Here is a 27,375-nt window from a genome sequence, read left to right on the forward strand (position 1 = left end):
CGTGCTGACCTTGCAGGCTCAGAAAAGGGCCCAGGAAAAGCCCTCAGTCAGGCAAATGCTGTAGACAGACAGATCCCTCCCCATGTGCTGTCTGGACTCGGGGAGGGGGGCACTTGAGCTGTATCCTTAGATGAGAAGTTCACGGAGTAAGTTCACAAGAGGAGATGCTGGGAGGCCAGAGACGGAAGCCTAGAGGAGCCTGACTGGGAAATGGGGTGGAGTGAAGGGAATACGGACTGGAGACGGGGGTGACAACTGCCTGGTTGGGTTCCAGAGCCACCGTGTAATCCGGGGAGCAGGCATCTTGCTGCTGGTTGCCGAATTTTCTTTTAATGGCAGAACCGTTTGTGGAAGCCCAGGCTTACCAGGAAGGGAGTGGGCTGGCTCTGCCCAGCAGGCCCGCCCCGCCCTTGCCCCACCCCCACCTCGTGGCCTGGAACAGTCACTCATAAGCCTCGGCTCAGGGTGGCCGTGGTCCTCGCCCCTGCAGGGCCCCCCTGTTTAGTTGTTGCATACTCCACCCCTGACCTCACCCCTTCCCTCCCTCTTCACTCCTCCAATCCATTTATCAAATGTTGATTTAGATATATGTGTATCTTTGAACATAGTTTAAGTTTGTGTGTCTTTCTTTACTTGAATGTACTTTCTATTTTCAAAACACACTTTGGAATCCCCTGGTGGCCATCCATCCTATCTCCTGAGGTGACTGTTGCCTTGGAGGGGAAAGGTGATCTCTTCCCGTCCCCCCCACCCCTCCATGGCTTAGCTGAACATGCCTAGACCTCCCTTGACCCCCGGCTCTGCACCAGCATGCCACTCATGGGTCCCCAATTCAAACAGCTAGGTTCTTGTCCCTGTAGACCTTGGCAGAGCCCTCCTAGGCCTGACTCCCCTCTCCTGGGCAGCCCCTGGTGAGCCAGGGGGCAAGGCGCAGAGGTGCAGGAGCCAGCAGCCTCTAAGGTGGGAAAGCTAGGCAAAGATCCAGAATGCCTGTGGCCCAAGGATAGCCCTGGAACATGTTACCACTTCCTCTGCTGGTTTTCAGCTGACACATAAGATCCCTGGGGGTGATTCTGAAGAATAATTACTCCGTACACACAGCTAACAAATTAGTTTTTTAAAGCAAGCACATACCGAATTCCTGCTAAGTGCCAGCTCCTTGTATTGTTTCATTCAATCCACACAGCTAACCTATGTGTTTAAGCATCATCATACCCATTTTACAGATGAGGAATCTGAAACTCAGAGATGTGAAGTGACTTGCCCAAGGTTGTATGATACCTGTGAGTGAGCTGGGATCCAAACCCAGGTGTGTATGATGCCAACACTGGATTCTTTCTGGGGCACCGTACTGATTCTGTGCCTAGGGTATGAGACCCAGCTAGGGAAGCTTCAGAGAGGGAGCAGCTGTTGTGGGCAACCATTTCTGCGTTTACAAGATACCAGCTGTGAACCTGGGCACAGTCATCCTGTCCTACTGCTCTGTGAAATCAAGATTGATCAGGCAGGCTTCTTGTGGCTAAAAAAAAAAAAGTAATAAAGCTGGGCTTTATCTTCAGAGGGACTCAGATTCAAATGCTATATGACCGAAGGCAGGTCAAATCTCCTTGAACCTCAGATTCCCCCTCTGTAAAGGTGATGTTAAGCTCTCTTGTACAAATAAGGCTATTAGGAGGAGCTGAGGTAACATACCCATTCTGCCTGCACTTATGAATTGCTCATTCGATCATACGTATCTATCATTATAAGGCAATGACTCTCAAACTTCCATACATGTAAGAGATAGCTGAGAATGCAAATTGCTGGGCCCCAGTCTCAGCGATTCTGATTAGCAGGTACTAGGGTGGGGCTGAGCATCGCTAGTTCACAATTTTGCCGAGGTGATTCTGACACAAGTGGAATGAGGGTCCTGTCTCAAGGAATAGTCTAAGGAAATCAGGGCCACTGACTGCAGAAAACCTTTATTCCTAGAGTCAAAAGTCAGGTCCTAGAACTATAGCCTGCCCACCTCTGAGCTAGCCAGGGCCGGGCGCGCAGAAGGAAGCCTGTGATGGAAGAGGCGACAGCACTCACGACTTGGGCTCGGGACCCATGGTCTCATCCCAGCCCTTCCGACACGTCCGGACGATCCACTCGTGCTCATCATCATCTGTAAGGGAGGAGGGGGAGCTGGTCAGGCCTTGCCCTGGGAGCCCCCCAGGCAGGGTTTCAGGACTGGGGTGGTGTCAGAGGTGGACGTTGCTGACCGGATGGAGGCAGGCGCGCATCGTTGGGCTGTTCTGAGCTGGGCCCCTCCCCAGTATGACATCCACTTAGGGCGCCCCTGCGACAGCTGGTCCAGGCCTTATTCTCTGGGTTTTTCATTCTGGACCCTTCAGAGAACCCATGCTTCCTCCAGAGGGCTGACGCTTTCTCTTTGCTCGGGTCCTTTCAGTGGGGAGTGGAGAGGAGAAGCTGGGGGCCCTGCAGGCCCACACGTGTTTATCTCCCTCAACTCAATCCTCGGGATCATGCCTTTCTGTGGACAAACCAACAGGCTCGGAGGACCAGTCGTCTGTCCACAGTCATGGGGTAAGCACGTGGGAGAGCCTAGAACTTGAGCCCCGGGAACTTATCTGCATACAAGGCCTGTGCTGTTTTGAAACCTCAGAGAGAGAGGGAGAGAGAAAGTGGAGGAGGGACCTTAGCACACCACCAGCATCTCTCTGTGCCAGGCCCCTTTGCAGACTGACTCTATTTTCATTTTTCCCCTTTATCCTCTAAACCCACACCCAGCCCTTCCTCTCACCACGACTAGAGACCCACTCCAATGGTGGGATATGTACCCCTAAAAACGCACGTAACTCTGTAAAATATATCCTGCTGTTTTGTGTGCGAATGTGGTTTTAATTTACACAAATGGCATTGTGCTGTGAGTTTCATTGTGTCTCACTTTTTTTTTTTTTTTCACTCAACACGACATTTTCAAGATTTGTTCTTGTTGCGATGTGGACATCTCATTCTTTGCTCCTGACCGCTGCCTGATATTCCATGGTGGGCTTCTGGCTACTCATCCTCCCTGGGTGGGCACGAAGGATGCCTCCACCTCCCATACCAGGAATGATGCTGGGACAGATGCTGTGTTCTTGGGCACTTCCCTTGGTGGGTCCGTGGAGACTTTCTCTGGGGCTGTATTCCAGGAGGAGGGTCACGGAGTCGTGCACATAACTCCATTCACCAGGACTCTCAGCAAAGCCTGTGTGTGTTTGTTTTTTTTTTTCCCCAGCACCACATTGCCAGCCAATGGTCCCTCCCTTGTTCCTGTCTGCTTCCTGGGGACAAAGAGGACCGGCCCCAATCCCTGACTTCCTGTCTTGCCTCCTGTCCTCACCCTGTGTCTAGCTCAGTGCTTCCCACCTAAGAGATGGGAGGATGGAATTACTCATCCTCCTTGGGCGAGAATCCCATGGACAGAGGAGCCTGGTGGGTTACGGTCCATGGGGTGGCAAAGAGTCGGACACGACTGAGCAACACTTGGGTGACAAATGGCAGAAGCTGGAGATAAAAGACACTCCTTGAAAGCTAAAACATGGGAAATCCCGCAGAAATCCTGCCCTCCATACTACAGCCTCCTGCCAGGAACCCCCTTCCTCTTCTGGTCCAGGACCCAGGGAGACAAGACTTTTTATCAGCTTACTGCGTGCTCCAAGCTTTACAAATGCCAGGTCTCACTGAGTCTTTTGTGAGACCCCAGTAGGGTAGGAGGCTTCCCAGGTGGCGCTAGTGGTAAAAAACCAGCCTGCCAATGCGGGAGACCGAAGAGACATGGGTTAAATCCCTGGGTAGGGAAGAACCCCTGGAGGAAAGCATGGCAACCCACTCCAGCATTCTTGCGTGGAAAATCTCATGGGCAGAAGAGCCTGATGGGCTACAGTCTATAGACTTGCAAAGAGTCGGACACGACTAAAGCAACTTAGCTAGGGGAGATTGCCCCATTTTATAAAGAGGCCAAGTCTTGCCTTCCACGACCAGTGGAATTTAAGCCAAGACTCATCAGACCCTGAAGCCTGACTTTCCACCCCAGGGCAGGCCTGAAGGTGCCAGAAGGCGAGTCCGCCCCCGTGGAGCAAGCCTCCTCTGTTCCCCACTCCCACTAGATCTCTGTCTGTGGCCTCAGGACAAAGGCTCGCCGCCTGCAAGCTCTGGCCTGGGAAGACTGCCCTCGGTAGCCAGCAGGTCTCAGTTTCCCCTGGGGAGGCTGCCGGGGAATCCGCGCGTGGCTGCCACCCCCCCGGGGGTGGGGGCGCAGAGAGCGCGGCACACAAGGAGTTAAGCGCTGGTGAAGCCCACTTTTGCCACACCGCAAGCAGCCTGGCTGATAATTACAGTTCTGAAGTCTCCAGGCTATTCGAATCAGCGCAGCTGCAACCTCTTCAGCGGTAACCCTGAAACCAGACCAACGGGGTTTATTGTGCTGAACCAGTCCTCCGGCCCCTCCCTGATCGTTACACATTGACAGCAATGGACTTAACAGCCCTCTTCACTACCCCTTTCACTCTCTACCTGGCCGCTCAGCCACCAATTTGAATCACAGAAGCCTCTCCTCCCAGCAGCTGCTCCCCAACCCTCCCTCCACCTCCCTGGCGCCTCGAGGCGGCTCCCCTGGCCCTGCCACACCAGGGTGAGGCTGCCGAAGCACATTTCATCAATATTTAAAATGGAATTAAACCTGCAGCTTTGATTAATGCCTCCCCGATCCCGGGAGTTGTGATTACTATTTTGCAAATTGCGATTGTTGGAATATGTTAATATGATTGTCTGAGAACATCTTCACCTTCTCGGATAATTTCCACCCCCCCCCCTTTTTTTTTGGTAGGAGGTGAGGGGGAGAGGAGGGGAAAGAAAGATGGGGAAAACACACCCCACAAACTCTTTAATCAATTGTAAATTATTACCCTCGGCACAATTGCTGGTGGTTCAGAGGAAGGAGAGGGAGATTTCTGGTTTGGTGCATTTATCTTGAAAAGTTTTGGCCCCCACTGGCCCAGTAATTCCACTCTGGGATGTTATCCTAAGGGAATAATCTATTTGTCCCAGTACTACTTAGAATCAAGAAAACTGAAATAACCCACGCTTCTAAAACAAGAGGATGATTACTTTGTTGTACATTCATTCATTTAACAAGTAATTTCTAAACACTGACTATATGCCAGGGATACAGCTATAGTTTGGTGGTGGTGGGGGGGACACCAAGAGCCACATGAGGGGATATTTAGCAGCTACTGAAAAAAATATGATTATGAAGTCCATATAGCAATGTAGGAGAAATGTTTTTGATATGATAAGAAGCAAAAAGAAAAAGGTGGAAGGAGGTCAGAAACAAAATTACATAGTATAATCTGTGTACAAATTATACACAGAGGAAAAATTAAAAATAATAAATTGAATGGGAATAATGGTCAGCTCCTAGCAGTAGGGCTAGAGAGGTTCTTCTGTTTTGGATATTTCCCAAATCTTTTGTTAATATGTATCCACAATAGAAAAAACAAAAATAATCACTGGCTTTTTTCCTACCCTTTAATTTAATGCTTTCATAATTTCATGCATCTTAGTAATTGAAGTAAGATATTCCTGCTGCTGCTGCTGCTGCTAAGTCGCTTCAGTTATGTCCGACTCTGTGCGACCCCATAGACGGAAGCCCACCAGGCTCCTCCGTCCCTGGGATTCTCCAGGCAAGAACACTGGAGTGGGTTGCCATTTCCTTCTCCAATGCATGAAAGTGAAAAGTGAAAGGGAAGTCGCTCAGTCGTGTCAGACTCTTAGCCATCCCATCGATTGCAGCCTACCAGGCTCCTCCATCCATGGGATTTTCCAGGCAAGAGTACTGAAGTGGGGTGCCATTGCCTTCTCCGAAGATATTCCTAGGTTTCCAGAAAGACCAATAGGGTTCTTGAATTTGTAAAAAGTAAAAAGACCCAGCATAAAAATATTGGTAAAAATGCATAACATTTGGCAAATAGGCAAATCTCCTGTGCAGAAGACATCCAAATAATTTAGGTGGATATTCTGCCCTTGAGGAGACTGGGCATGACTTATTCCCTAGATGTGGCCTGCCTCCTAAGAAGGACTTCCTAAATAGTGACTTCCTCCTAAAAAGGACAGTATAGGAAGGGGGTGGGAGAAAAAAAGGAGTAACTTTTCAGTGAAGAAACCTGACAAATACAACTCATTCAAGTGATCAAGGTCAGTGTCAGCAGTGATGTTGTGTGGATAATGTGTAGCCTTGATTTGATGACGATGGCATTTACCTCCTCCCCTAAACCCATAACCCCAGTCGAACGATGTGAAACCCATCAGATAAATTCCAGTCACGGGGAATTTTAAAAACACTCCTCAAAAATGTCATCAAAAACAAGGAAAGTCTGAGAGACGTTCACTGTCAAGAGGAACCTAAGGTGATGTGACAACTAAATGTAATGTGGTGTCATGAGCGGGATCCTGGAACAGAATAGAGGCATCACGGAAAGACGGAGGAAATAAGGAGGAAGTATGTTGTTACTAATATATCAACGCGTGCTCAGTCACTCAGTTGTGTCCTACTCTTTGCATCTGCATGGACTGTAGCCTGCCAGGCTCCTCTGTCATGGGATTCTCCAGGCAAGAATACTCCAGTGGGTTGCCATTTCCTCCTCCAAATATGTCAATGTTAGCTCATTAATTGTGATATGTGCACGGTACAATGTAAGATGTTAGTAATAGGGAAACTGGATGTGGGGTATAGTGGGAACACTCTGTACTATTGCTTCAGTAAATTCTGTATATCTGCAATTGTTCTAAAACAAAACGCTTATTTTAAAAAAATGCCTGAAAATCCAGCATGCTCTGTAAAAGTTGCGATTATTGCATTTTCCAAGAGGAGTGGAAGTCTTTTCACACACCCAACCATCTGGAATAAAGTCCTTCACACCCTTTTCTCTTTCCTGGGTCCTGCACATCACAATTTATGGGCCTACACAAATATGAACAACCACCTAGTGGTTACCAGTGGAGACAGGGAAGGGGGGAGGTGCGATACAGGGGTTAGTGGGGAAGGGTTAGTGTGGGATTATATGAAATCATGTATGAAACCTGAAAATTGTAAAGAATTTAAAGCATCTTTCATTCAATTAAAAAACTGTATGAGTCTATGCTTATTGGCATATTTCCTTATGTATTTTTCCCTCCCACTAGGCATAAACCCAATGCAGGTATATGTCTTATTGACCACTGCACCCAGCATACAGTCGGCAACCAATATATGCTTTGCCAGGTGAAGTCTCAAGTCAGTCTGTTGCCTTCTGATTTGTCTTTGATTGCTATCAACAAACATTCCTGACACCTATTTCCTGGCATCCAGGTCTCAGCTCAAATGTTACTTCTCAGTGATCCCTGATCCAGCCACCTTCACTCCCAGTCACTCTATCTCGAGGCTTGCATTCTATCTCCTTCATGGTGTATGGCTCTTGCTGCAATTTTCTTGTTTATTTATGTGTTGTCTGTCTCCCCATCCACACCGTGAATTCCAGTGAAACCAGGGCCTTATTCACTGTGGCATCGTCAGACCAGTATCTGGCTCACAAGAGTGCTCAGCCCACATCTGTTGGACGAAGGAATGAATGAATCAAAAAGCCCAATCCTGTGGCCTGTCGTGTGCCTAGCGCTGGGGACAAGGGGATTGAGACTCAAAGGCTTGACCTAGGCACTCTGCTGGTTTAATCTGTCTGCTCTTGGGGCACAAAGATATCTTTCCTTTTCTCCCATTTTTTTAACTGGAGTATAGTGTGTTAGTTTCTGCTGGACAGCAAAGAGAATCAACCAGACATGTACATGTATCTCTTCTTTTTGGATTTCCTTCCCAGTTCGGTGACCACAGAATTCTGGGTAGAGTTCCCTGTGCCGCGCAGTGGGTTCTAATCAGTCATCTACTATATACGTGTGTGACTCTGTCTGTCAGTCTCTCAGTCGTGTCTGATTCTTTGCGACCCCATGGACTGTAGCCTGCCAGGCTCCTCTGTCCATGCAATTCTCCAGGCAAGAATACTGGAGTGGGTCGCCATTCCCTTCTCCAGGGGATCTTCCCAAAACCATGTCTCCTGCATTGCAGGCAGATTCTTTACCATCTGAGCCACCAGGGAAGCCCATTACATACATACATAGTAGAGTGTGTATATATATATGTCAATCCCAGTCTCCCAATTCATTCCACCTCTTGGGCCACAAAGATTTCTTTATTCTGGTTCTCAAACTTTGGAAGTGACCCCGCTGTTCCCCACATCCCCTCCCCTGCCTGACCCAATGAGTCTCACCCATCACCAGGAGAAAGAGGCATCTTATAGAGACGAAAAGGGGCTGGGAAGAGAGACTCCACATCCGACCATGGGATTCCCTGCTGAGAAGTCTTCCCTGCAAAGGCTCCCCACTCCTTCACCCGGACATTGAGACCTTTCCAGCCAGCCTCCCAGGCCCGCCTCACTCTGAAATGCAGCTACCCTGTTGCTCGCAGTTGACGACAGGCATGTGCTCAGTGCCCCGTGCCTTTGTACATGCCGTTCCGGGGAGGGGGGACACGCGTCCTTTTGGGAGAGAGAGGCCCAGGGCACGTCCCATTTCTGGACCTTTCTGGATGTAAAAGAGAAGGAAGATCTCAACATGAGTAATAACAATTGTAATATATTTTAAACACAATCACTTAACAAATTAATGCTTTTAACACAAAGAACCAAATGTAACATAAATGTGCTAGTCTAGAATTTCCATCAAAGAAATAGAAATCCACAGTGCATTAAGGAGGGTATGGTCAGGAAATGGGGCTGCCTGCATAAACATGGTTTTCTTTCAGGCCTCACACGGTCCTGACTTCACACCCTGAAGAACGTGTGTCCTCCAAGCCCTCTTCCCCCGCCACCCGGGCCCTGCCTAGAGGTCACTTTCTCTGATCCAGGTCGAGGTCATGGTGTTGGTCACCGTCACCCCCGCCAGCCAAGGGGAGCCATGATCAATTCACTTCTGGTTTTCAGAACCCAATGCAGATCAAGCACTTAAGAAGTGTTTAATAAATACAGGGTGAATGAATGAATAAAGAAATGTAAATTTGAGGACATAAAAGTAAGAATCATCCTGTGGGATTGAGACAAAGGGGAAAGAATTTCTTCCCCACCCTCAGCAAACGGAGCTGAGCGGGCAAAGCAGACATGCCAAGTGCAGGGCTCAGGCCGCTGGCTCCTTTTCCTTCTTTGTCTGGAGGCCATGGACGGGGCAGCCCCACCGCACGGGGAGCGTGGGTTGTCTGGGCTCATACCTGGGCGCCAGCCACGCTCAGGAAGCGCAAAGCCCTGACTGGCCTGGGGCCGACCTCACAGTGAGGGCAGGCCTGCACAGGCCACCGAGTGCGGCCCAGGTCACCAAGGGTGGCATTCATGCAGCCTGCAGGTCGGTGCAGGGCTAGGGGAAGAAGTGATCAAACAGCAAATGCAAGGCCATCTTGGCTCCCCTGATGGCTGGCAGGGAGACGCTGAGGCACCGTGGGTTAGGGGCATGAGCTTGGGACCGCGGCAGCCACTAGCTTGGAGATCTTGGGAAGGTGGCCTCACATCTGGGTGCCATTTCCTCATCTGCAGAGGTGCCTGCCTGGAACGGTCCATGGAGATCATTTCCAAAAAGTGCTTAGTATGTTGCCTACAGGAAATGCCCCCAAACCAAAGACAGCCAGAAACTATCATTGCAAGGTGGGACTTCAGGCACCTGAGACCGCATAGCATAGGCTGGAAGGAGTTCTGGGTCCTATGTGAGCCCAGTTGCCAGCCTGCTGGGTGATCTTAGGCAAGTCACTGCCCCTTTATGAGTGGGCTTGTCCATACAGGGGTTTTCACCAGACTTCTGGGCAAAGGGCAGAGTGAGAACTGGCTGGGCTGAACAGCCCTAGGTGGGCGCCCAGGAGGTATGAGCTAGGGTCATCATTTTGATGGGTCCTTAATTCCCAAACTGGGTACCTTCAAGGGAGCGTTCTTAAGGAACTCCGCACCCCTGGGACTTCTGGTTCCCTACAAGGGGTGCAGGGAGGAATCGGGGAGGAGGAGGTCTTTACACAAGGATCAGCATCATAAGGATCAAGAGCTGCAGCTCAGCTAATGATTCTGTTCAAAGCGAGGGGCAGGCCGGGGCAGGCGGGCCCAGAGAAGGCAAAGGGGTGGATTCAGGTCACCAGGTACCCACAAGCCAGATGTCGCTAGCTCTCGGCACGCCTTTGGGCCAACTGCACTTGCGGTCACCACCGCTCTGCAGCACCCACCTGGTGTGCAGGGGCCTCGGGTGGGGATTGGGAAAGGGAAGAGACCAGGATGAATCAAGGTGTCCAGCCTCGGGAAAGGAGATGAGGGTCACAGTGGCTGAGCACCCAGGAGGTGCAGGGCTCTGTGGGAAGAGGGTCACACCTGTCCCCTCCTCAGCGAGTAAACGGGTTGTCCCCAGTTAGGACGAGGACATGGAGGCTTAGGTGGCAGTGAAAGCATTTCCCCACTTCATTCTACCAGCCTGGAGGGGAAAGGCTCAGCGTGCTGGTGTGAGCGTCACCCTCACTGAGGCTGGCACAAGCGGTGTGCTTCCCTCACAAGTGTGAGCATCTACCCCAGTGTGAGCGTAAATGTGTTCAAGCATGCATCGGTGTGTGCTGAGTGTATAGGTGGCTGTGTCTGAGATGTCTGGTGACGAGAAGAGAGTGAGCCCCTTCGGGGATCCTCAGCCTGTGTGTGGCACGTGGCATGTGCGTGGCAGGCGGTGTCTGAGTACCTGAGTCTGCGGTGTGTGGTCAGACTTTGAGGGAGGGGGTGCATCCCACCCGCAGTGACAGCCCAGCATACATCTAGAACACCAGGCCACGCCAGGCTCTGGGGCAGGAGCTGGGCTGTGAGAACTGCCCTCTTTCCCCGGGGTCAAGGCCAGTGCATGCTCAGATGTGTTTTGTGAACCATGGCTTCGGGCTGGGGTGGGAGCCGCATGGCAGACCTGGCGCCCCAGCCAGAGGAGGGGTGCAGGAGCCGAACCCAGAGCCCCAAAGTGCAGACACACCCTCTGCGCAAACGCAGGGCTTTGGGAGCTGGAGGGCAGGGCTAGGTCGCCGCTGAGCCAGTGCCCACAATTAAGGCGGTCACCAGTGCCCGACAAGAAAGAGGCTTTGAACTTGGCTGGCAGCGGTGTGGCCAGAGGCCAAGGCCACGGCGTGGCCAATATTGACTGAGGGATCGCTGCCAAGGCAGAGCCTGCTACTGGGCAGGAAGGGAGGCCCAGGCCGCTCTTGCTTCCCCAGAAAGGAGCATCTTCTGGGATGGGTGGGTGGAGGTCTTGGGGGTGGGGGTGGGGGCGCGGGTGAGGCCAGGCTGCTTCACCCACTGGGAATAGTGGGGCAGAGCCCGGCGCCCACAGGCTCGTCAAGGCCTATTCAAGTGTAAGAGACATGGGGAACTTGACTGACTCGGGAACTTGAAAAGGGAAACTACGACACTGAAATTAATAAATGTGATAATTAATGCATTAGGCCTGAATTAATGATTAAATTTAGAAACCCAAACAATGTTATTACACTTGAAATCAATTTGTGGGCTTGGTTTCCTCAGTTTTCAAGAATTCTCCAGTGTGCACACAAGCTTTTAAGAAATCACAGCCAATTGTTAAAGTCTTGCAGTCAACCAATCCACCAAGCAAAGTTTTCAAAATCCCTTTGGGGTTTCAACAGCAAAAAATGATATTTAATGTGGGGGTGTGGATATGTTCTGTTTATGTTGAAATCATTGGGGTGAGACCTCCAGGGTCAGACCTGGGGCTGGATCAGGCTGTAACTCGGGGGAAGAGTGAATCTGGACAACGGATATGGTGGCCTGGTATCAGGAAGCACGTCTGTGTGCCGGGCACACGCATGCACTCTGCGTGCCTGAGCTCATGTGATCCTCATCCCAGCTTTGTTGCGTGTATAGGTGGCGACGGCTCAGGTGGTGTTTCCGCTGCTCCAGTTGGTGGGTGAGGTGGCGCTGGTGGTAAAGAACCGGCCTACCAATGCAGGAGACATAAGAGACGTGCGTTCAACCCCTGGGTCAGGAAGATCCCTGGAGAAGGGAATGGCAACCCACTCCAGTATTCTTGACTGGAGAATCCCATGGACAGAGAAGCCTCGCAGGCTACAGTCCATGGGTCTGTACGGACACAAGTGAAGCGACTTAGCACACACAGAACACTCACAACACAGTCGGTGGGTAAAGGGGAAAAGTGCCCACAGTCATCATGACCCTTGAGAATCTCCAAGGAAGGCCCCAGCCTGGAGAAGGACATCTCACGAAGATGTCACATGTGATTCTGACACAGTTGGGACAGAGTTATTCCTGCTGTTGCGGTCCTGATGGGTAGCTGGCCTGAGTTTATGGGCCATATTGGTAAAAACAAAAATACACATCCTTAAATACTAGCATCAAAAAAAAAAAAAGAAAAAACTAGCCTTAGCCCGTGTGTGGCAGGTGTGCCCAGAACAGGAGACCACTAACTCACATCTTCCCACTCACTCCAGAGCACATGCGTGCTAAGCGGAGGAGGGCGCTAAGTCACAACATCATTTATATTGCCATTCTTCTTGCTTCCGAGCCCCACTTTTATTTTTCAAGCACTCATAATGGCATCTGCATTTACTAAATATGTTAGTGATGTCCAGCTGCTGTGCACGGGCAGTGCTGGGAAGCCAAGGGCAGGGCCCAAGGTCGCCGGTCGGCCTTCACTCTGCCCCTCTGCTCCCTTCCACCCCTGCTCTCCAGCTGCATGTGGACAATGGACTGATGGGGACAGGACTGGTGGTTGGCCCTGTCCTCCAAGTGGCAGATGCTGAGGGCGGAATTAAGGCTGGGACAGCAGAGATGGCCAGGGGGAATGTTAGGATAAGGATCTACTGAACTCAGCAACAGACCTGAACTCAGTCCTCACGGCAATCTTGCAAAGGCAGTGTTTTTATCCTGATTCAGAGGGGGAAGGTTTGAGGCTCAGAGAGGTGGGGTTATATGTCCAAGCTGACTCTGCTAATGAGGGGCACAGGCTCACACCCAAGTCTATCGCTTGAGCTGCAGCCTTCAGCCACTACACACTCTCCTGGAAAATCCTTGTGCAACTGCCACAGCTTTACTCCTCACTGTCTGAAGGTTGAAGCTCAGCTCCCTGACCTGGCATTCAAGGCTCTCTCCCACCCTGAGTCCCTCTGCTTTGAACGCCCAGCTCAGACGCACTCCTACACACTCGTCAAAGCCCACTCTGTCCATCACTGCCTAAGGGAGGTCCCCCTCGACTACTCCTCTGTACAACACAGTATCTGGTCTCAGGTACTCCGTCTTGAGTACCTGGGCCCCTGCATCTCTCCATGCCTTTGCTCATGTTTTTCCTTCCCTTCCATGCAGCAAAACCCACCTCTCAAGCTTCAAAGCCTAGCCAAACACCACCTTTTTTAGAACATCAACTTGACTACACATGGGACACCCCTGCCCTTTGCTCTCTGCTCCCCCAGCACACTGTGCTTCTGGCTCCTGGCACCAGCAAAGCAGGGGCACTCTGTTTTTTGCAGAAAGAATCTCGTATCTGATATTCCACATTAAACATGAATATAAACATCATGGAAAATATAGAATTATGTTGGACTTCCATACACTTATTTTTATAGTTTCTGTTATTTTAATTTCTGACCTATATTTTGAGGGGTGGGAGGTTCACTGCAACCTTTTAAACACTTGAGTTCTAGGCTTCTGTCCAGAGAGTGCCCATCCTGGGTCCTGGGATCAACTACTTATGCATCTGCTCCCCACTCCCCTACCCTGCTACCCCTACTCCCCTCCTTGGCATGGAGCCTTAGGGGGACGTGATAGACACTTAGCTGGCCCCCAGGCGGGACCAGTATCTGTAGGGGATCAGTTAAGGCCCGTGTCTGAGGGGATCTTAGACGGTCTGAGGCTTCAGATGAATCAGAAATGATGAGGGTGATGGAACACATCCAAAACATTACCAAAAACAAGCTAGAGAGATTAGGGACTTCAGGCCTCCAGCCCAGTTTTGAAATTGGCATCAAACGCAGGTGGGAGGAGGCCAGAGGGCACCTTGCCAAGGTCACTCCGGCTCCTCCCTTTGGGGCATGGGGTTAAGGAGACCCTGCCTCTCAACCAGCACCAGCCCCTGGGGTAGAAACCCCAACTGCGATCTCCAGCAGACATGAAGCTCCTCATCACGGGCCCCCACATCATCTCAATAAATACCACAACCCTGGAAGGAAGGCCCTAATTCTACCCCCGTCTTTCCTATGAGGCAACCGGGAGCTCAGAGAAGTTAAGTGACTAGCTCGAGGCCACACAGCGGGACAACGGCAGAGTCAGGGTCTGAGGCCAGATCTGGCAGGCTCCCCAGACCGGCCCGCAGCCCTGCAATGCCTCTCCTGGACCTGAGGTTGACCAAGGCTTGCAGCCAACTGTCCAGGGCTCCAGCGCGTGGGCTGAGGAAGTGAGATGAGGCTCCTGTCCCCTGGGCTCTGGCCTTGCAGCCACTTCTATTAAAGGAGACAAAACAAACCACGCTGGTGCTGGCCCTGGGGCGGACTCCGGCCACGGAAGGGGAAGCTGTGTCCTCTGGATGCTTCCAGGAGGCTGCTGCGGGCGGGGGGGGGGGGGGGGGGGGGGGCGGGAGATGTATTGTTGTCAAGAGTCCTGTGGGCACAACGGCTGGAAGGGGAATTTCCAGGGCCTTTGGAATCCCGGTGGGCAGAGAGGAGGGCAGGGAGCGATTCCCGCAGGTCAGGGAGGGGCAGCGGGCTGTCATTCCTAGAGTGAGGCCCCTCACAGGGGGCCCGATCCCACCCTCTGGTGAGGGTGGGGGTGGGGAGGTTCTAGTGTTTTTCTCGGGGGAGAAGGCCCACAGCTTTGCCAGACTCTTGGAGAAGCTCATATTGGTTCAGAGCGTGGCCTCTGGTATCAGGCACACCTGGTTCAAATCCCGACCCCTCCCTTTACTAACTGCACCCATCTGTAAGTAACTTACTCCCTGAGCCTCAGTTTCCCCCTCTGCCAAATCGGGATAGTGATGCATTCCTCAAAGGACCAAGGTGTGGTGAGTCCCTGGCGCAGTGAAGGCATCTGATAACCCAGAATTCCCTTCCTACCCCTTCAGCTGAAAGCAGATGCCGGGATCTGGGGCCCGCGTGGGCATTTTATTTGGCAGTTACGAGGGTGATATTATCCCTCCACAAAGCCTTCATTATGGTGCCACTAACAATACCGCAGATAAGGCAGGCACGGCCCTGCGTGCCAGCCTGCAGGTGATTATAACATTTGGGTAAATTGCCTTTTGTCTCGCAGAGAGATGATAGCGGGAGGGGGTGGGGAAGGAGACTCGCTCAGCCATTTTGCAGAAACCACGGGGGCGGGGGTGGGGGGGGGAAGCAGGGTGTGTGGGGGGGTGGGCAGCCTGGGTTTGCAGGAGCAGCCCCGGCTGGCGGTGGGAAGGCGGGTCCATCCGCAGACAGGCTGTGTGGGGTTGAGTACCTCATCCCCCCTTGCTGGGTCTCAGCTTTCTCACCTGTCTGGTGGAGGCAGAGGCTTTAAGATGAGAAGAGTCTTGGTTTATTGGTGGCATTGAGAGACTCTTGTTCTTTGGCCAGGTTTTGAGCAATAAAGTGGACAGAGAACTATCTAGCGGAAAAGAGCCACTACTACCATCTTGTACTCCTTGGATATTTTAAAATCTCTGGGCCACCAGGAAGGCCCTCGGTTCTTTCTTTCACTAGTAAACTCCAGCTCCTCATTCAGAACCAGCTCAAAGGTCATCCTTAGCCTTGAGTCAGCTAGTCCTGGGTTCAAATTCCAGCCCTGCCACCTGTTACCTGAGTAACAAAGCATTTCACCTCATTTCAGTTGCATCATCTATAAAATGGAAATAATAAAGACAACTATTTTACAGGGTTACTGTGAGGGTTCAGTGCAGTTCAGTCGCTCAGTCATGTCTGACTCTGCGACCCCATGAATCGCAGCAGGCCAGGCCTCCCTGTCCATTACAAACTCCCGGAGTTTACTCAAACTCATGTCCATCGAGTTGGTGATGCCATCCAGCCATCTCATCTTCTGTCATCCTCCTGCCCCCAATCCCTCCCAGCATCAGGGTCTTTTCCAATGAGTCAACTCTTCGCATGAGGTAGCCAAAGTACTGGAGTTTCAGCTTCAGCATCAGTCCTTCCAATGAACACCCAGGACTGATCTCCTTTAGGATGGACTGGTTAGATCTCCTTGCAGTCCAAGGGACTCTCAAGAGTCTTCTCCAACACCACAGTTCAAAAGCATCAATTTTTTGGCACTCAGCTTTCTTCACAGTCCAACTCTCACATCCATACATGACCACTGGGAAAACCATGGCCTTGACTAGATGGACCTTTGTTGGCAAAGTAACATCTCTGCTTTTTAATATGCTATCTAGGTTGGTCATAACTTTCCTTCCAAGGAGTAAGTGTCTTTTAATTTCATGGCTGCAATCACCATCTGCAGTGATTTTGGAGCCCCCAAAAATAAAGTCTGACACTGTTTCCCCATCTATTTCCCATGAAGTGATGGGACCAGATGCCATGATCTTAGTTTTCTGAATGTTGAGCTTTAAGCCAACTTTTTCCACTCTCCTCTTTCACTTTCATCAAGAGGTTTTTTAGTTCCTGTTCACTTTCTGCCATAAGGGTGGTGTCATCCGCATATCTGAGGTTATTGATATTTCTCCTGGCAATCTTGATTCCAGCTTATGCTTCCTCCAGCCCAGCGTTTCTCATGATGTACTCTGCATATAAGTTAAATAAGCAGGGTGACAATATATAACCTTGACGTACTCCTTTTCCTATTTGGAACCAGTCTGCTGTTCCATGTCCAGTTCTAACTGTTGCTTCCTGACCTGCATATAGGTTTCTCAAGAGGCAGGTCAGGTGGTCTGGTATTCCCATCTCTTTTAGAATTTTCCACAACTGTGAGAGTTAAGTAAAAGAAAATAAATTATTGTAAGTGCTCAAACCAGTGCTTGGAACATCATAAGCACTTAGTCATTGATGGTTATTATTATCACTTTGCTTTTCACCTGGACTATGGATACCTTTTTATATCAATACATCCATTCCTTCACTGCCATTTTGATGGCTGCATTCTATTTTATTGTAAGGATATATTGTTTTTTATTTAATGAATTCCCTCCTGTTGGACATCTGGGATGTTTCTGGTTTTCAACTGTTAATAGTAACTGGAGAAACTTTAGAAGACCAAGTGGTCTTTCACTTCCAGGTACTCACTACACAGCTTTTTAAAAGTTAGGGTGAAAGTGAAAGTGAAAGTCACTCAGTCGTGTCTGACTCTTTGCAACCCCATGGACTATACAGTCCATGGAATTCTCCAGGCCAGAATACTGGAGTGGGTAGCTTTTCCCTTCTCCAGGGGATCTTCCCAATCCAGGGATTAAACTCAGGTCTCCCGGATTGCAGGCAGATTCTTTACCAGCTGAGCCACAAGGGAAGCCCAAGAATACTGGAGTGGGTAACCTATCCCTTCTCCAGCAAATTGTCCAGACCCAGGAATCGAACTGGGGTCTCCTGCATTGCCAGCGAATTCTTTACCAACTGAGCTATCAGGGAAGTCCAAAAGTTAGGTTAGGAGCAGAAAAACACCAGTCTTTGGGAGCTCCATGCTCAGGACAGAGAGTTTTGGAGTTGGTCAGGCAAAGCAGAAAGAGGCAAAGCTCTGAAGACAGATGAGCCCAAGTGTGAATCCCAATTCCTGCCAAATTCCCTGGGGAAATTCTTTAGCCACATGGAGCCTCACTTTCCTCATTTGTCAAAGAGGGTTCATGTGAATACGCCTCTCTCCTGGAGTTGAGTGTCCGGTGCAGGGTCAACGCTCAGTCAAGGCCAGCTGAGTCACCCCCCTCCGATCTTTATCCTCTCCATCCTCATTCTGGTAGAGCCAGCCATCACCTCCCAAAGTCTCTGAATCACCCATGTGAGGTCATTCTCTAGACCACCACTCACACCCCTTCTTCCCATTGTCCGTTTCACGCAGCATACATTCCAAAGAGGCTTGTGATCTTGATTTTAAATTCTGTCTGGAACCCACAGGTTCAAACGCAAAGGGGCTCTATCCGCAAATAATCGCTGGTATGCGATATTTTTAAGAAGCCCAAGCCATTGTTTCTGATTGAAGGAAAGTTGGTGCTATTTTGAAGAGCAGCACGATTAAGCAGTGGCGTTCTCTCTTTAACTGTTGGGAATTATACGCTGTTTGAAAGATTTGTGAGCTCTAGGACATTTGCCAGATGTGCTTGATTCGACATTTCAGACAACAAAGGGGATAATGTTGGCGGGAATCTTGACGGCATTTCTGATGATCAGGATATTCTCTGAAGATGGTACTGAGACCTTTCGGGGGAAGAAATTCAGCTTTCACATAAACTAATTTGGGATGCTCACTCTCTGTCTTCCACAAAGCAAATTTAGTTCATTGTTAGTTGTATATGTTAAAATGGTTACGAGGGTTTTTTTCCTTTGAATATTAATAATGTGCCTTTCATCTGAGACACGCGCATGGGGTGTCATTAATTGCAGGGAGGGAGGAAGGCTTAGTGGTGCAGTTATTTTGCAAATGATTCCTGCTGGTAACGTCGAGGCAGGCAACGGCTCTACGAAGAGACACATGTACACAGCGCCAGCAAGACTGGGACGCATCCTTCCAGAGAGGAATGCCGGGGGGCAGGGTGCAGTGAGGGGTCTGCCCACAGTCTGCAAAGGACCCTTTATAAAAAAAGGTAGCATCTCCTTTGGTGACTGTGGTGGTTTTGTCTCCAGACTATCACATGGACCTTTTCATTCATTTAGAGCATCGCTGAGCTCCCACTGGTGCCAGGAACTGTGCTTGGAGCAGGAGCACCTGTGAATGAGATGCGGTCCTGTCTGGGAGCAGAGGTGTTGAGTAAAGAATAAGCTAGGATGGGGACTTCCCTGGTGGTCCAGTGGTTAAGACTTCATGCTCCCAGTGCAAGGGGCCCGGGTTAGATCCCTGATCAGGAAAGTAGGTACCACATGCCACAGCTAGAGATCCCTCATGCCGCAACGAGGACCGAAGATCCCGAGTGCCGCAGCCAAATAAACTAATATTAAAGAAAAGAATGAGCTAGGACACAAAGCTGGCAAGCAGAGGAAAAGGATAGGGTTTGGGTAGAGTCGGGTTAGACTCTTGACTCTGTCACCAGCTATGTAACCGGGAGCAAGTTATTAACCTATTTGAAACCTGATCATCTCATTGCAAACTGTGGCTCCGGAAAAATTTCTCCCTTGGGATGGCGTGAAAAGCAGAGAAGATAAACAGGAAAGGTGCCAAGCGAGGGCCTGGCAAGGCGCCTCCATGTCGCACGTTCCTGCCCAGCGTCGTGGCCCTGAGCTGTGGGTGCGCAGCTGAAGCTGTGTGCCATTCTTCCAGGGCCACAGGCAAAGACTTCATGGCCTTCTGTTGTGTGCTGAGTATGTAGAGGTGAGGACTGTGATGGGGGAGGAGAGGGGGAAGGGCATTTTCGGCTGGGGGAACAGACGAGGTGAGAACAGAGCCGTGTTGATCAGTGGAGGGCAGCTAGTCAGCTTGGCTGGAACACGGGGAGGGGAGAGACAGGAGGGCAGAAGGTAGACTGGGGCGCTGAACAACATAACCAAGAGTCTGCAGACCCCAGAGTTTCAGCTGGATTTAATTTCCCAAGCAAAACCCCCCAAGGAGGCAGAAAGACCTAGAGTATCCAATCACATGTCTCCCCAGTGCCTTCTTTACTCTTAAACACCTAGAGGAATCTTAGCAAACCCCTGGGCACACTCTCTTCTCTCTCCCACAGCCTGGGCCAGTAATCAGTAGAATGATATCAGTCACAACTACCAATCGCTGGACATGTGTCTTGAACTGGGTGCTAAGTACCTTTCATACTTAACCCCATCTTTTCTAATCCCAATTCCAGATTAAGTACTACTATAATGCCCATTTTACAGATGAGGAAACTGAAGCTCCAAGAGGAGACAAGAAGTAAGCTACCCATGGTCACCCAGCTGGCCAGTGGTAGATCCAGGACCAGAGGAAAACCAGAGATGTGGATCCAGACCCTGGGCATTTCTCCACCATCTCTCTGACCTCTTCCTGCTCTCAAGCCTCCTGCAGTAGGGAGCTCCTATCTAGGTCTCTACTTTATGTCTGCTGCGTTGATTGGAATATTGCCTACACTAAGTTGCTGTCTTTTATGCTTTTATGGTCCCAACACAAGCAGCATCAGGATGGAGTGAAAAGACCACAGGACTTGTAGGAAGAGAGGAGTGGGTTAGAGTTTCTGCTTCACCATCACTGGTCTATCATTGATCATTCCCTGACCTAGATTCCTAATCTCAGGACACACCCATTCCCGGCTCATTGGATGCATGGGAAGTTCCCAGGAGACGCAGGGCTCAAAAGCTTATGGGCTTTATGGCTGCTGCTGCTACTGCTAAGTTGTGTCCGACTCTGTGCGACCCCATAGCCGGCAGCCTACTAGGCTCCTCCATCCCTGGGATTCTCCAGGCAAGAACACTGGAGTGGGTTGCCATTTCCTTCTCCAATGCAAGAAAGTGAAACGTGAAAGTGAAGTCGCTCAGTCATGTCAGACTCTTAGCGACCCCATGGACTGCAGCCTACCACACTCCTCCGTCCATGGGAGTTTCCAGGCAAGAGTACTGCAGTGGGTTGCCATTAATGCCAGACGCTGGGAATTCCCTGGCAGTCCAGCAGTTAGGACTTGGCGCTTTCACTACTGTAAGCTTGGGTTCAATCCCTGGTGAGGGAACTAAAATTCCTGCAGCTGTGCTCAAACCCGTGCAATTTCAAGCATGGGGCCAGCCAAACAAAAACTCAGGCCTGAGGGCCACTGATTTGAGATCCTGAACGCTTAAGCTTTTACGCTTTTCAAACTTGGCAGTGCAGAAAAATATAATGGCCTGCTTTTTAAAATATTTGTTTACGTATTTGGCTGCTCCAGATCTTAGTTGGGGCATGTTGGATCTAGTTCCCTGACCAGGGATCGAACCTGGGCCCCCTGCATTGGGAGTGAGGAGCCTTAGCCACTGGACCACCAGGGAAATCCCCACAATGACTTATTTTTATTATTCAAAATAATAATTTGTCTATATGTGCCAGGTGATTGAATTGCATATAATCTTTTGAAGAATCTGAGTGACTTGTAGGCAGGTCCTCTGCCCACCTGTCTGCTTTTCTTTTACAAACATTGAATCACCTCCAACTAGTGGAACCTGTATGAGGCGCAGGGGACATGGTGCTGAATCAGACATGATACATGGTCCCCACCCTCAAGAAGCTCCCAGTCCAGTGGGGGAGCCAGGCAAAGAGAGGTACTTCTGCTGTTGTGTGCTGAGTGCTGCAAGGCTTGTGGGGGCCCGAGGAGGGACATCGTACCCAGACAGGGTGGAGGGAGGGGTTGGTCAGGGAAGGCTGCCTGGAACAATGGTCCTGACTCTTAAGGAGGTTGTGAAATCAATTTAGTGCATAGCAACCAGCATTAAAAAAAAAAACTGAACAGAAAACATCACTGCGCATCTCACGTACAAAGAATACATATGTGAGTGTGAGTTTGTGTGCATTCTGCATCATGATGCAAATCACTCCCGAAGCGAGCCAGGGTCCAAAGGTTTGAGAGCCACAGTTGGAGAGAATTCTTGCCTGCCGTGCTCCCCAAAGCCTGGTGCACTGCGGCGCTCAAAGACTTTTGGATGAATGGGAGGAGGGATTTAAATTCAAACCTCAATCCAGCAGTTGGGACCATCCTTTCCAGTTAAGAAAGACACACTCATGGGACTTCCCTGGCAATCCAGTGCTTAAAGATTCCACTTTCCAATGCAGGGGGGTGCAGGTTCGATCCCTGGTCAGGGAACTAGGGTCCCGCATGCCATGGGGTGTGGTCAAAAAGTTAAAAGAAGAAGAAGTGCACACTGAGAAAGCCAAGTCTAGCAAACCTGGATCTGTCACGTGTGCTCACAGCCTAGCAGTCGGCAGCTCAGCTGTCCAGGGTTTCCTCTCTGCCTGCGTAGCAGTGGTGCGGAAGTCAGCCAAAGGTGGGGGAGGAGAAAGGCAGTTCAGAGCTGCCTGGAGGAGAGCGGAAGGCGACCCTTCTGCTGGTCCCCCAGCCTGTGACCGCCTAGGAAACAGTGTCCTTGGGTTTGACCCACCCAGGTGGCATGTGCCTCATAAGAGCAGTGGCTCAGGCCACTGTGTTTACTCTAGGATGGCCGCAGTCATGCATCGCAGGCCCACGTGGCCGGCAGTCCTGTGCCTCCAGGATGCCAACAGGAAGCACCATTTAAGGGGCAGATTGGACTCAAGGGAGAAAGCGCCCCGGGGGGAAGCAGAAGATGGGCAGAAGGTCACTGCAGTCCCCGGCAGGGTGAGGTGAGTTAAGGGTAATGACCAGGTCGCCACCAACAGAGACTCCCTCTTAGCGGTTTCCAGGATACTCCAAACTTGATCCATCCTATAATATCAGGACCAAAATACCCCTTGGCTACCTTTCTCCTCCATCATAGACCATTAAGGTTGGAAGGACGCTAGAAATTATCCAGCCCAACCATCTCATTTTACAAATGAAGAGAAAGGGGCTCAGAGAGGGAAGGTACTGGCCCAGAGTCAGCCAGCAGGTGACCCAGGGAGCTGGGGCCAGAACTCAGAAGCCAAATCTCCAGCCCACCACCCTGGAGATGTGGCTCTGGGGATGCCCCTCTCTACCATCTTGCTGGAAGGATCTCCTGTCTCCTCTCCTTTGGCCCCTTTTCTGTATGTAACCAGAAAACTCTTTCTAATGGGTACATCAATGACTGTTTTGCTTGACCCTAAACTTCCCTGCACCCCAAAAGCCCCCAGAGGAAAAGACCCCTGTGATCTTCCTTCCTGCCCTCTTGGTCCTCCTCTCCTGTTCGTCTTCCCCTGATGCACTGGTGTCTCACGCTCCTGAAGGACCTGCAGCCTCTTCGCTGTGCATCGGTCTCCCCATCTCTAACCCTTCGCACATGCTGTTCTCTCTGTCTTTAACACTCTTCCCAACCCCGCTGCACCTGTCTGCTCTTCTTCAGGTTTCCCATGGGTGGCGGTGGTTCAGTCGCTAAGTCATGTCTGACTCTTGCGACCCCATGGACTGTAGCCTGCCAGGCTCCTCTGTCCATGGGACTTTTCCAGGTAAGAACAGTGGAGTGGGTTGCCATTTCCTCCTGCAGGGGAATCTTCCCAACCCAGGGATCGAACCCGAGCCTCCTACATTGGCAGGCAGACTCTACACCAGGATAAAGGACTCTGGGAACCACAATTTCTGTTTCCCAGTCACATTACGCATTTTTATGCCTCTGTGTCTTTGCCCATGTTGTTCCCTCGGCCTGGAATGCCCTTCGCCAACAGTCCTGTTTATGACACTCCTACTCGTTCTTTAGGACCCGTCACTTCTGGGACCTTTTTCCTGACTGACACCTCCCCCCATCTGGGCCAGGTGATCAATTCCTCCCTCCCATCCCCCGCCACCATCCCCTCCGGCAGGGCACACATCACATTCTACTGTGATTAGATGTTTCTGTGTCTGTCTCCTCCACTAGTCTGTGTACCAGTTGTATTGTACCACAACTGAAGAAAGATTATGCTAACAGAATTTCCCGGAACCCTGATTCTAGAGAATTTCTCCCTACTGCCCCATCTCCCAACTAATTTTACAATTAATAAAACAATTTTGGGAAAAGATATACCTATATCTCCCTGGTAGAGACTGACAGTACACATTCATTCCTTGATTTATCTGTTTCGTACACAGTTAATGAGCACCTACTACGTGCCTGGGTCTGTGTGTGGTGCCAGGGCTGTATCAGTATGCCAGGTTTTAAGGAGATTTTTTTGCTTACTTTTTCCTGTAACTTTGAATCTTATTGATCCAAAGGTTTTTGTTCTCAAGAAGAAATGGCCTCACCAAGTGATACAATGATGGTTCAACTGAATTGGAAGTGGGAACAGCCACCTGGCCACTTTGCTCCTAATGCCACTGAAACAACAGGCAAAGAAGGGGAATACATTTCTGGCTAGAGTGATGGATCTCGATTGCCAGGGGGAACTGGGTTGCTGCTATACAGTTGGGGAAAGGCGATGCTGTATGGAACCCAAGGGGGTTCTCTAGGGAAATTCTTAGTTCTTCCACTGCCAGTAGTAAAAACGAGTGAAAACTAAACCAACCAACTAAACAAGCAAAAAAGGCAGGGCCAGTAGGGATTCAGAACCCTCAAGAACGAAGGTTTGGGTTGCCTTACCAGTTAGAACACCAGATGGACTGAAATGCGGACGGAGAGCAAATGGAATGTGGAATTTATAATGGAAAAAGGAATTTGTAAATTTGTAACTACAGCCTCATGACCAGTTGAGCTTCCCAGGTGACGCTAGTGGTAAAAAACCCACCCGCTTGCCAATGCCTGAGACGTAAGAGATGCGGGTTTGATCCCTGGGTTGGGAAGATCCCCTGGAGGCAGGCATGGCAACCCACTCCAGTATTCTTGCCTGGAGAATCTTATGGACAGAGGAGCCTGGCAGGCTACAGTCCATAGGGTCACAAAGAATCGGACATGACTGAATCGACTCAGCATGCATGCATGACCAGTTATGGAAAGAGGACTGTATCAACAGTATAGCTTTTCTTCCTTGCTTGTATGTTTATGTGTATCTATATCACTTATTCATCTATGGATTTGCTTTTATTAACTAATTTATTTCTTTCCTCTTTTTTCCTTAATATTTTATACAAAGATTCTTGGCAGTGATGTGTAGGCTGTAGATTAGGCAGGACTGTCAAAGGATAATATCAACCAAAGACAGACACAATGTCTACTGGGTTTCAGGTCTCCTCTTTTAGAGGAGAAGGTGGGAGTCTCTTTGTGTGAATAGGAAGAGTGGTTGGAACTTCTCACACAAAAAAGCACAAACGTGTTATCTTTGCAGCAGAGTAAAGTGTGTCTGGATGCTGAGCAACAAAAAAGCAGTGGATGGTGCTAGTTATGAAGCTACTGACTCTCAGCTCCAAACCTACCTCTCCACACCCTGCTTGGCAATGCTGGGACTGGGACCCCATAGAGGTCATGTCTCCTTTGCCAGCTGGTCCCCATCAGGTGCAGCAAGGCAGACAGAGGGGAAGGGAACATGCTCTTTCCTGTTTTGCCTGCTGTTCCTGTCAGTGTCTCAGCAATGGCCTTTCACATCAAATTTCCAGCTCTCCCCACACTCCTAGAATCGGCATTATCACTTTCTCTCCAGAGACCCCACTGGGCAGTGCCCCCTCCTCAGAGGCCTGAATTAGAGCTCCTGGTGGGGGGTGCCTCCAGCAACCTATATTCTAACAACCCAATCTCTTGCCCTGCCCCCCAGTGTTGAGGTGGTAGCTGCTTCTTGCAACTACCTTCTCATACCCCAGTGTCTTTCTTTTGCTTTTTTAATTCTCCAATACTTACTTAATCAATTTTTTTTTTTTTATGTTAAATTCTTTGTTTTCTGACTGGACTCTGACTAGGACAAGTGGAGACAAGAAGACAGGGTCCCTGCTCTCGGGGATCTTAGCCTCTAGCTGGAGAGACAGACAGTAAGCAATTCATGACATAAGTAAGAGTATTTCATTACAGTTGAAGTAAGGGTCTAGTGAAGTTGCTCAGTCGTGTCTGACTCTTTGCGACCCCATGGACTGCAGCCTACCAGGCTCCTCCATCCATGGAATTTTCCAGGCAAGAATACTGGAGTGGGTTGCCATTTCCTTCTCCAGGGGATCTTTCAAACCCAGGGATCAAACCCAGGTCTCCTGCACTGCAGGCAGATTCTTTACCATCTGAGCCAGCAGGGAAGCCCAAGGGTCTGGAAGGACAACTACAAAGTGTACCAGCATATTACAGGCCCTGAGAAGCCCTTCAGTAGTACAACTGTTGAGTTCTACTTAGCCCAGTATCTCCTTATTTGATTTCATCAAGAAACTTCAGGGGAGCTTAGTAACATCCAGCAGAATTAGTGTTCTACACAGTACACTCATTCCCTGGAGGAAGAAATGGCAACCCACTCCAGTATTCTTGCTAGAAAATCCCATGAACAGAGGAGACTGGTGGGCTACAGTCCATGGGGTCATAAAGAGTCGGACATGACTGAGCACGCATGCATGCATGCACATAATACACTCTATTCATGGAAGACGGAAGTCATTAGAGAAAAGTGCCAGGGACTTGGAGTGCAAGCATTTGCCATGGTCCCCAGGAGCACCCAGTGGGTGAGGAGTATCTCAGGTCCAGGATTTGGCCACATCAGCTGACAATTCCCTTTGTACTTATTTCAGCACTGCAAAGTAAATTTTTTATTGTCATTGAATTGTTGTTTTTCAGCTGCTAAGTTGTGTCCGACTCTTTGTGACCCCATGGACTGCAGCACTCCAGGCTTCCCTGTCCTTCACTATCTCCCAGAGTTTTCTCAAACCCATCTCCATTGAGATGGTGATGCCATCCAACCATTTCATTGAATTACTGAATAAACATCCCTGTGGGAAGTGGAGACCTTCATCAGCCAACCCAGGCCTTCTGGTCTACCTGGCAGTTTCTTTCACATTACACAGTAGGTTTCTAGACCAGGGTATTTACAGGAACCATCAACCCCTTAAAACTATGTGCAAAATGGTGTGTATGTGTGTGCGTACACATGTATATTTGTGTGTGTGCATATGTGGGCACTTTTCTAGGAGGATTCATAGATTTTGTTATTCCTAGTGGAACTGTGACTCTAGAAAAGAGAAAGGTTAGGAATCATGGTGTTAAAGGAAAATATTCTCATTCTTATTTGTACACTGATCTCCTGCAAGTTTGGTCACTGTAAGTCAGTCCTTCTCAGTCTGATCAGCTTGTGTTCACTCACCAAACCGAGGTTCTGGATCCTCCAAGGTACTCCCCTGCTTGAGGAGCAGGCTTCTTGGACCACATGGCATCACTCACTTTCCAGGCCTGTACCTGTGCTGCTCCTCTGGCTGGAAACCCTCTCCCCACACCTTGGGGTCAATGCCCCAACATTTTTTGGACCTCAAGTTGGCTGTTTCCTTCTTGAATCCTTCTCAGGATGTCTGGTTCTGGATTAGGTACCACTTATTTGTGCTCCCACAGCATCGCTTCCATATCTCTGGCACCCCACCCCCTTCTTTTCTACCCTTACCCTTCATCAAGGGCCACTTTTCCCCATTTATTGTGCTTATTCCATGATGCAATTAACTGTTTATAGTACTTGTCTGCTC

General features: G+C 49.9%; 1 protein-coding gene and 1 non-coding gene across 2 annotated transcripts in view; both read right to left on the reverse strand.

The window, feature by feature from the left end:
* Window positions 1-2,069: 2,069 nt before the first annotated feature.
* Window positions 2,070-27,375, reverse strand: part of MORN5 (MORN repeat containing 5) — a 34,728-nt gene continuing 9,422 nt past the window's right edge. Inside the window, exon 5 of the mRNA XM_061156199.1 lies at window positions 2,070-2,149. Coding sequence (XP_061012182.1) covers window positions 2,070-2,149 — 80 coding nt within the window. The remainder of the gene's footprint in view (window positions 2,150-27,375) is intronic.
* Window positions 21,103-21,175, reverse strand: TRNAG-CCC (transfer RNA glycine (anticodon CCC)). The gene has a single exon. It is a non-coding gene; the product is annotated as a tRNA-Gly (tRNA).

Source organism: Dama dama, chromosome 11 (genome assembly GCF_033118175.1).
Source record: "Dama dama isolate Ldn47 chromosome 11, ASM3311817v1, whole genome shotgun sequence".
In the NCBI taxonomy this organism is placed as follows: Eukaryota; Metazoa; Chordata; class Mammalia; order Artiodactyla; family Cervidae; genus Dama; species Dama dama.